General features: G+C 42.5%; 1 protein-coding gene across 1 annotated transcript; it reads right to left on the bottom strand.

Moving 5' to 3' along the window:
* Positions 1-9,373: 9,373 nt before the first annotated feature.
* Positions 9,374-11,077, bottom strand: LOC147636340 (UDP-glycosyltransferase 85A7-like). Its single transcript, XM_086801775.1, has 2 exons — positions 10,546-11,077; positions 9,374-10,455 (listed from the first exon to the last, which is right to left on the bottom strand). Exons 1-2 carry the CDS (start codon positions 11,015-11,017, stop codon positions 9,542-9,544), a joined length of 1,386 nt encoding a protein of 461 aa, XP_086657901.1. The 5' UTR covers positions 11,018-11,077; the 3' UTR covers positions 9,374-9,541.
* Between the last annotated feature and the right edge of the window lie 255 nt (positions 11,078-11,332).

Genomic DNA, 11,332 nt, shown 5'->3' with positions numbered 1-11,332 from the left:
GGAACTACATCACATCCAAATAGATTTCTATTAATTTCAATCCAAAGGAAGAACTATATAACTCGTGTACGGTGATTCCTATAAACATCATGCAAGAGAGATAGAGAGACAAACTCACTTTTCATGATATGCCAAAAAAAATACTCGAGCATCGTCCAGCTGGACCTCCCGAAACCAGTTCAGCACATCGAGGTACGGAACTGACTCTACTAGCAACAGTGTTGAGACCAATGAATCAATCTGGAACACTCGTTGCTGTACATCCTCGGGCAATTGCGAAATAACAAAACTTCAAAAGGAAACATATCAAGAGTGAGGCATAAACTTTAAGACCCAAGAATGAAAAATTGTGGGAGGACAGAGAAAAGAGTATACCTTAAAACACATATGAGCACTTGGTCGTTGACTTCAGTTTTAGGATCAAACAAAATGTTGATTTCTTCAGCATGAATCGGGAAATAACATCTATGCCCTCTAATATTAAAGGGTATATAGAACTCCGGCAACAAAAATTGCAGCCCCTCCCGATTCATGGCGTGGAGTGCGCGAACATTTTTCCTTTTTGTTTGCAATGCAAGCATTGCAGCTTGATGTTCCCTTTGAGCTCTTGTCATTAAATTTGCCCGAGTCTGATGTTCATGATCTGGACCTTCCTCGGTCACCTCTTCAATTCTCACTTTTTGTACAGGACGGACATCCAAAATTTGTAACATTCGTTCATCAGTAAACGTAACTAGTCTAAGTAACTTATCGTATCTGAAACGAAGGGCTACTAGGTTGAAAAAATCTTTGTTCATTACTGTCACCCCGTGTGCATGGGTAGCAAGAACGTAACTATCCAAAAAAAAATTCGATCATCCAATCTTCTGTGGCCTCCTGCAAGCAAAACAGGGCCGATGTCTTCCACCTAAACAAAATTCCATTCTGCTCACAAATTCTCCTGGCAAGCCTCTGGAAAGGCAATCTGGGAATAGCAGCTGTCGGGTGCTTCATAAACTTTGTGATTTCTCGCAAAGCTGACGAATGCTCTGCGAAACGCCTTAGTCTAGGCTGCATTTTGGATAATCGGGAAGGACTACTTGATTTCCTAGATCTTGAGGCTTTCAGAACGCCCATCTTCTTCCTAGTAGAGATGAGGGAGCTGCATTGTCAATGGGTCTAGCTGTATGCCTTACATGAGCCATCTGAAAATGCAAGAAAGAGCAAAAAACTTAGCTATTCAGTAGTACACGATTAACAATTCACCATAAAGCGAGAGAGGGTGGCCAAGAAAGCAATATGCACTTCCTTGCGTTATGGTGAATCCATTCACCATAACGCGAGATGAAGGCCCACAGAAACACAATAATCCTTCTCGCATTATGGTGAATTAATTGACACCAATAAGAGGCGGATTATCGTGCATCCTTTGAGCTTTGATCTTGCGTTATAGTGATTTGATTCACCATAACGCGAGACTAAGAGCCAGTCAAAGCAAAACAATCCTCCTCGCGTTATAGTGAATCGATTTACTACAACGGGAGGAGGATTCTCGCGAATCTCTTACCATTCCGTCTTGCATTTTGGTGATTCGATTCACCATAACACATAGAGCAGTATTGAGATTCTAATGACTCGTCGTCTGCTTTACGGTGAATCGAATCACCATGACAGAGGGCAAACAGTCGAAGAGAAAACAATGGCAGAGGGCAAACAGTCGAAGGAAAAACAAAACAATCAAGGATTATACAAGAAACTCACAAAACAATCAAGTAATACACTTTTATCACATTCTATGAGTGGGAATGGATGGAGACTGTCGTGTAGGAGGTGAATTGATTGACACCAATAAGAGGTAGATTATCATGAATCCTTTACCCTTTGGTCTTGCGTTATAGTGAATCGATTCACCATAACGCGAGACTAAGGGCCAGTCTCAGCAAAACAATCCTCCTCACGTTATAGTGAATCGATTTACTACAACGGGAGGAGGATTATCGCGAATCTCTTACGTTTGCCTTCTGCCATAGTGATTCGATTCACCGTAAGACATGGAGCGTATTGAGATTCTAATGGTCCGTCGTGTGCTTTAAGGTGAATCGAATCACCATGGCAGAAGGCAAACAGTCGAAGAAAAAACAATGGCACAGGGCAAACAGTCAAAGAAAAAACAAAACAAACAAGCAATATACAAGAAACTTACAAAACAATCAAGTAATATACAAAAACTTACATTTCTTGCGTGAGAATGGATGGAGACTGTCGTGCAGGAGTCGGAATATTGGTTCAGTACTGTGGCGGTATTCGGAAGTCACCTGGAGGCAAGTAGAAGGACGGACAAGGCAAAATCGATAAGAGGACGAAAAGGTGGCGTGATTAATGGCTTTGATTAGTCTTTAGAGCGAACACACGTGCTGGCGGGCTGCCAGGGCAACTAGGCGACGCTGATGTGTTGCATAGCATTAAAAAGGGCTTTGATTAAACTTTATAGCTTGTACACGTGCTAGGTACACGGCGGGCTGCCACATGGCATTCATGGAATGGCGGGTGAAAATGCGGCGCTGATGTGTCGCATAGCATTAAAAACGGATTTTCTAGGATACTCGTCTCATTTATTACCTCATTTAAAAACGGATTTTCTAGGATACTCGTCTCATTTCTAGGATACTCATCTCATTTATTGCCTCTCTTGGAGTTCGTATTCTTATTTATCTCCCCACTAACGGCCTTCATCTCCATCAATGACGACTGACTATCTCCTCCAACCCTCCTTCATCAATCATCCTCCCTCATCCTCCTGTATCAAACGACAAAGACAAACCTCCAACCTCCTTCATCTCCATCTCCTGCGACGTTTGTATACAATTCGTTTTCCTGGTATTTTTATCTCTTTTGTGCTTCCTTCTTCTTTTGTTATTTCGTTCTTTTGGTTTCATTCGTGCAGAACTCCTTGCTTTGTCTTTTTATCCTGTTAAGGTGAATTGAAAACCTATGACTCCTCGCCTTATGGTGAATTGACTGCGAAGAAGAGTATTTTAATTCGTTTGACACCTCCTCTCTCAGTATGGGTACTTGAGAACTATCTTAATTTATAATTCACCATAACGTAAGAGGCGTTGCCAAAGGATGATAAAGTCATCATGTTGCGGTGAATCAATTCACCATAACGCGAGCGAAGGTCCCATAGGAAGCACAATATTCATCCTCGCATTATGGTGAATCGATTCACCATAACGCGAGAAGAGGTCCTTGACTAAGCTGCAATTTTATTTGCGTTAGAGAAAATAGATTCACTACAACGTGAGGAGGAATACCTGGATTCCTCTGGCATCTCCTCTCGCGTTATGTTGAATCCATTCACACACCACAGAGATTTGTTGTTTAAGACCGACTGTCTCTTGATTCATTGCTTGAACTAATATTTTCCATGTCTTATCTATACCCTTGAATTCAGCCATGGCGCAAGTTCAAGTCGAGTTTAATGTGGACGAAAAGAAACACTTGCAACTCTGTTGTATGACTTCCTCTACAAATGTCGACGTCATGATTTGCACCCTGCAATTTCGTTGATATTCAATTGTGATTTTTCTCTGGAGGATACATTTTCTAACCATCATGGATACTTTGAAGAGGCAAAGCAAGAGTTTGACGAGCTCTCAAATGAAGAACCAATGATGATTGATGGAAAAAATTACATTCATTTTAATCTCAAGGTGTCGTCGGCAGAGGTTAAACAAGGATTGGCACAAGGTACCATGTGATAAGGTTTACAGAGATTTTAGCAACCAATATTGAGAGATTTTCTTGCATTATCTTGCTTAGAGGACTTACAGTTCCAATTATAAATCCATTAATTCTCTATTTCTGTCCTATTATCCAAAATCTTGGAGTTCTTGGAGCAGATTTACAAAGAAGTTTGGTTGCTGAAGCAGTTTTGCAAAAATTTCATTGCAATTTTCAAAGACTAGTGCAGAGTATTCAAATTATAGAGTTTATGCAGAGTACAGTTTGCTGTGCAGAAAATCAAGAGTGTTGTGCTGAGTGCAAATTCATTGCAATTTTGAACAGATTTCCAAAATCTTGGTACAGATTTCAAGATTTATGACACAAGGTTCAGCAATGCATATCAATATACATCAGCAAAGTTCAACAACAAAACCAAGAAAGCCATTAAGTTTTAGCTCTATTACTGTTCTGCAAGCATTTTCAAGGCAATATATTGATCAATAAGATTCATCTATCATACTGAAAATGCAACAAGCATGTTGACATGGTGAAAGATTTAATGTTTGCACACATGTGAAAGCTGTAATACATTTAAAAATTATGTAAAACTGGTACAATCCCTCTCAGAGTTGTTGAACTAAGACCTCTAGTTAGACCAATGTGCTTCCATTACACCAAAGGATTCTAGTTTTCCATGCACGAAAAGCAGAGTGCAAGCGACAACAAAAGGTTGAATTATACAGGCTACTAGCCATTAAGGACACAGATGACATACAGGCTATTGGGTTAGATGCAAATTGAGGTTCTTACAGAGAAGAGTCATTGGAAGCACAACATCCCTACATAATACCAGGTTTCAAGCTCACATGGTTAAAGTCATACTCTGCAAGAAGAAATTAGCTCCTATCTCTTGAAGCCAGACAAGAAAATCTTGCAATTGATAGAGAAAACGAGTCTGTAATGATAACAAGAAGGGTGGGAAACAATACTTGCAGCCAAGTTGTTGTGTTGATCAGCTGCAGAGCATTCAATTTTTGGCCACAAGCAACATTACGACATAGCAGTATGAAAGAAAAGGCTCAGCGTAGGCTTACAACACCATTGCTTGTTCAAGGCTCAACGTGGAGCGTGAAGCCATTCACAGGTGTATTAGTTTTGCAAACCTTTCAGACAATGCAGAGCACCATGTTCACTAAGTGGCTGTCTGCTGCACTCAAGGCTTAAAAGGGTTGTGAGTCCTTGGTCCTAGAGGATGCCCCAGGCGGCTATGTTCTAACTTCAACTTTCGAACAGCTTTATTCTAACTGGTGGCCGTGGCACACGGCGATGATGACGACAACGCCTGCGAGGATGATATAGCTGCAGGGGGGCACACCCAGCATCACCAACAGCCATCTCGATGACTCTACAACGTGCCGTTTTGTTGTCTACAGACAGCAACAACATCATCACCATTCAAGGCTCAGTATTCAGACCTCCGACAACAACATTAGTGGGCAAAAGACGTGCGCTACTGCATCACTTGCAGTTCCTGCAGCCACAAGAACATGCAAACGCACTAGAGGGCAGAGGTAATAGTGTGGGCAGCACACAGGACATCAACATAGCATGGACAACATGTTGGTAGTGCATGTTGGTAGTGGGCAGCGTGTTCCTAGCAAGACACATAACATACGTGAAGCATGGAGGCACTCTCTATCGAGAGCATGCGCCAACTAATGGCCAAGGTAGTGTATCACAAGCAACTAGTTATGGCTCAGGCAGTGTATCACAAGCAACATCTCAATTGTAGTGATGTTCTGCTCAAACAACGAAGTGAATGGCTTTTACTCGAGATGGTGATCAGTTACATTGACATACTGCCTGCCAAAACGAGCTGTTGCCAACATCCTAGAGTTGCTTACGTCTCCCCACACGCTCCACTACAATCAGTGCATGATCACCGCAAGTGTGATGTAGTATGATGGAGATAATCAAGCATGAGGCATGGAGGGAAACGGATCTTCTGCAACAGCACAAACAACAGAAATAGTAATAGCGCAAGCAGCCCTCTAACCCTCTCAGCAGCCGTCTAATCCTCTCTCTTGGACTGCAAGTCCCAGCAGTGAACGGGTAAGGTGGAGTTGAGAAACACCTGGGAAAAAGAGATGGTTATTTAACCACCAAAAGGGTGCGCCCCTGAGCGCATGGACGACATCCATGGCGGTCACGGTTTTGCGGCGGGCGCGCTCTGTGTAAGTCACGCCATCCTTGATCACATTCTCCAAGAAGATCTTAAGGTGGAGTAGCGGGAACACAAGCATACCTTCGATTCTCAGCAGCGTAGAAGTCAAGGCATTCTACATCGCTTGACAGACACTGTCTTTGTACAACACACTATCTTTACTCTACAGCAGCTCAGCACAGATTAACATTAGTTTTGCTCTCTTCTACGCACACTCAAGATTCAGCCATTTCCTAATACATTGCAGCAAACACCAAGACATCTACAACGCACAAGTGCAGAGACAATCTTGCTCGAGCGCGGGCGGAGCTCATTTATTTATTTTTTATTAAAAAAACAAACAAAAAAATAATAATAATAGAGGCCATCGTTTTTTCTTATTGTAGAAAGCGCTACTAGTATCACAGAGCTTTTGCAGCTCTCAGCAGCTCTGCATTGCTCAAGCCCACAAATGAAGAAGGAAGTGGCTGCCACTAAAGGAGAAAAAGAAGAAAGAGAGAGAAAGAACGTTTTATTCTATTTTTTCTATCATATTTTGGCCTTAACCCTATTTTCACTCACATCTCCACCCTCCATCTACTTTACATCTTGTCCCTTCATTTCTTTGGCACTAGCCCATCTTGCCCATTTTGCAACTTGTTTTCACATAGCTTTTGACGTGCTCTTGTGTTGAAACAATTTCGTGGGTTCCTTCTTTGGATTTGGAATTTTCCTTTTAGCTTGCCGATCGTTCTCACGTGCATTTTGACCCTTGTTCACGCGCACATTTTTGGCCATTTAGTGTATTTCGGGCGTTCACACATGCATCTTGGCCCTTGTTCATGTACAGGTGGTGATTCCGAGCATTTCAGTCATTGTTTTGGATTTTGCTCATGTGCAGGTGACCATTTGAGCATATTGGTGCCTTTTCCATACGTGGTGTGGGATTCTTGAGAACATTTAGAGGTGTTTCCACACTTTCAGGATTTGGCGAGATGACATGGGTATCCATTACTACCTCTACCCCGCCTACGATCACCATGCTACCCACCACCATCATCGTCGACATCACTATGTCTTCATCTCAGACACTGATCGTGCGGCATTTGCTCATATCCTCTCACTCTTGCTTTATGCCATCATCTTGATTTGCCATTTCATGTGAGGAGATGCATATCATTTTCTGAGTTCATACATACATTTGGCACATCGCGGCTTCGACCTCTAGATCTTTCTTCACTGACATCATGCTATGATGACACATCATATTCATATCACTTATGGATGTTTGAGCTTGAGATGTTGTTGCCCAGCCAGTTTAGACACTTATTTGATGGGGGATGTCCGTGCGCCAAATGGTCCAGACGTTCTACATATGGTGATTTTGTTGAGCATCTATGTGGTTATATTACAAGGATGGTTTAGCATTGCTTGCATGGGATGATGTATGTGGGGACTTGATTGAGTGCCCTACATTTGTGAGCAGAGTTGACTATATACATGAGAATGGGTATCATTATGGCATACATTCAAGGGATGATGATGTTCATGCTATGACTACAGATGATTATATGAGTGATGAGATAATCATAGTGATCATTCATGGGATACATTTTTTGAGTTATGGCATGACAGGTTTGGATCCTTGGGGGACATGGATGGAGCATGCTACCACTTTCATTGCTATCACAGTGGTGTTCGCATGGGCTTTGAGAGCTTCTACGACTCACCCACGATATCGACTAGCCATCATCTCATTGATTCGCATTTACATAGACTGACTCATTCATTGTATTATGATGGGGATGATGAGGATGATGTTGTACTATACACACACACATGATGATATTGATGTATCGTACACATACACACATGATGATAGTGATACATGTGCACTTGATGCCACTAACACATATGCACATGATGATGATGTATGTGTTAGTGATAGTGATAGTGATGTGTACGAGTTAGATCATGTGGACATGATCTCGAGGGCAGAGATGGCAGCGAGCACATCGAGCATCATAGAGCTACCTATCTCTATTCCTAGTGATCATAGGGATACATTAGATGACCATAGTGATGCATTCCATGATCTTGATGGGCATTTGATCATTTAGCTAGTCATACATCCCTAATTACACATGGGATTGGCACTTCACATGTCGTTGAGCACATCAAAGACCATGAGGAGCATAGACCCGAGGTTCTAGTATTAGATGTGTTGGGCTACTCCTCTAGATTTGTTACATGTGGAGAGATTTCGGATACGACCACTACTCCTAATTACACATGGGATTGGCACTTCACATGTCGTTGAGCACATCAAAGACCATGAGGAGCATAGACCCGAGGTTCTAGTATTAGATGTGTTGGGCTACTCCTCTAGATTTGTTACATGTGGAGAGATTTCGGATACGACCACTACTCCTAGTTTTCATAACATTTCTGTCAGCATTCGGGTGGATCGAGGTGTTGTGATTGAGCAATCATGGATAGTCCATGAGAGTAGTGATGAGTTCGTAGAGGTGAGACATTGTAGGAGTATGCATATCGATCGTATGTTTATCATATCCTATGGCATTGTCAAGTTCGGGAGCTTTACATTTGATCTAGATATTTCCTTAGATCCAGTGCTATTGGAGATTGATCTATCATGGGATTTAGGTCATATAGGGCTGAAGGATACTCTACCAAAGTCCAATATATTTTATTTGGAACAACCATAGCCTCATGTACTACCTATCCACACTTTGTAAACAAACATGAAGCAACTATCAACTCCAAAAGGCGACCATAATCGACCATTGAAGCAACTATCCACTCCAAAAAGAGAATCGATCATTGAAGCAACTATTAATTCTAAAAAGTGATTTGACCATTGAAACAACTATCAACTCCAAAGAGCAAATCAACTAGCTAACAAACTTGAAGTAACTATTATCACTAAAAAGTGAAATGACCAACAAACAAGAAATTCTAGTACTTGAGAGTCGAGATGATTCAATTAGCATTGAACTAAATAAACTACTCATTGCAAAAATCCTTCCATCGATAAAACATGCTAACAATTTAAAAAACATGTTAAAATTTTATAAATAACTTATGCTAAGTAGAAGAAGCTAAGTAGAAGACGAATAAAAATAATAAAAGCTTTCATTCCATCCTCAAAAGTACACATTTGACCTTATAAAAGTAAGCTCTAAATAAACTAAATCTGCCTTATAAAAGTAAGCTTTAAATAAACTAAATCTCCATGCATTAGTCTTAGAAAACTAGCAATATACACAATACGAAGCGGCACGATTCCCATATTATGATATAACTCAATTTAATAGAAAAATAGCTTGTAAAATGATGAAGTGATAAATTTGAATAACCTTTTAAATTATCTATTACATATTAACCATGAACAACCAAAGCACAAGGAGATGAGAGAGAAAAGAAATCATGGATTTCTAAAAATTAAGAGAAAAAAATCCCTTCAATTAATCCTTAGTATTCCTGAGTTTCCCTTCTAAATCTTCTTAATGACTTTTACATACGGCAAAAAGGCCTGGGGTTGAGTACTAGTTATTTTTAAATATATGCTACCATAAGTTGTTAGCCATTGGTTGGGCTAACAGTAAACGTCTAGCGTAGTTTCATATCGACGTAAAACTTTTGCAAGTTGGCCATTGATTGGCCCCCTTCCTGGCACGTCTGCCTGGCCACTTGCATAACCTCTTGGGCGTTCCGCCTTGCCTCCTGCCCATCCACACCTTCCATGAGAGCTTTCACTCCATGCTCCACAAAGCCCCTCTCCAATGCACCCTCCTCCGTCCTTTCCAGCTCCATCCCCACCTTCCACACATGGGCGATGTAGTGCGCATTCGACCTTTGCTCAGCTTCCCTCGGACAACCCAATATCGGGACTCCCGCCCACAAGCTTTCCAAGGTTGAATTCCATCCACAGTGGGACAAAAACCCTCCCACTGCACTGTGTGCCAGCACCTCCACTTGGGGTGCCCAATTTATTATCAGCCCCTTCCCACTTGTCCTCCTCAGGAACCCCTCCGGCAGCACCTTCGACAATTCCCCATCGTAAGAATCTGCCCTAATCGCCCACAAAAATGGCTGCCCACTTCTCTCAAGCCCAGCTGCCAGCTCTTGGATCTCTTCCACAGACAAGCTTGCATAGCTGCCAAAGGCTATGTAGATAACAGAGGCCTTGGCTTGTGTACTGAGCCAGGCGATGCAATCCGGTTGCCCATCTAATGATGGGTTAAACTCGTGTTTAGTGTGGTGAAGCAAGGGGCCAATAGCATAAGCTGGGATATGGGCCACTTGGAGGGCTTGGAAGGCAGTGGGCTCTAGCTCGGATAGAGTGTGGATGAGGATCCTTTCTGCGCGCTTTACACCGGCAGCAACCTCACCGCAGAAATGCACATATGGGTTAGAAGGCTGAGCAAAACGAAGTTCTTTGGGATAATGCTCGGAAGGGAAGGGGGGAAGGCCAGGGATGTCTAGCATAAGTGGGCTCTCGCTCTTCCATAGTTTAGGCGAGCCTGGTTAAGAATCGTAAAACTGTGAAAGGATTAGCAAAACAATTAACAAGCTGAGTTAATATCCATTCTGTTATTAGCAATCACCAATACCTTTGTCGGGGAATATACCCTTGGAGAAGAGTGCCGGGATGTTAGAAACGATCAAATACGCCATGGCAGTAGAGGTCCAATAATCAACTCTAGGAATGCCTGCTGTGTCCGCAATATCTTGAGTCCAAGGCACAAATGAGTCGGAAATGAGGCAAGTGACGCCGTTGTCCTGGAGCCTTAGCTTCTCGAGGAGCTTCTCGAGGCCGTCTTTCATGGCAGGGGTGACTGCGAAGGCCATGTGGTTTTTGTCGGCCTCCAACCCATCTTCAACAACATGGATGCGAATGGAGGGGTCCTGGGAGGAAGAGAGGCGCTTCTGCTGCTTGAGCTGGTTGTAGTAAGAGGAGAAGAAGACAAAGGAGACAGAGAAGCCGACAGAAGACAGGGCGCGTGCGAGAAGCATGCAGCCATTCACATGGCCTTGGCCAGATGCTGGCACAACAAGAGCATGAGGAGGACTAGCCATAGCCATCTCTGCAGGGAGGGCTGCGCTGAGACAGTGCGCAGAGGGTAACAAGACTCAAGAGCAACGTTTACCCCTTTATATATATAGATATGATTCAATTATATAGGTGATCCCGGAACCCGAACCTACGCCTACATTGACGTCACCCTCTACATCACCCTCTTTTGTCCCTTATGCCAGCAAGAAGTTTGTTTAGGAATGAGTTTCACCACCCCCTCCTTCAAGTCTTTATCCAGAATTCCAGAACTAAACGCTTCTCTACACATTTCCCATATTATCAATGTGGGCAAAATTGATAAGAGCTACCCAGCATTCATCCTG

Source organism: Cibotium barometz, chromosome 8 (genome assembly GCF_041138505.1).
Source record: "Cibotium barometz isolate CiBa-2024 chromosome 8, ASM4113850v1, whole genome shotgun sequence".
NCBI lineage: Eukaryota > Viridiplantae > Streptophyta > Polypodiopsida > Cyatheales > Cibotiaceae > Cibotium > Cibotium barometz.
This window is presented reverse-complemented; position numbering and strand designations above follow the sequence as displayed.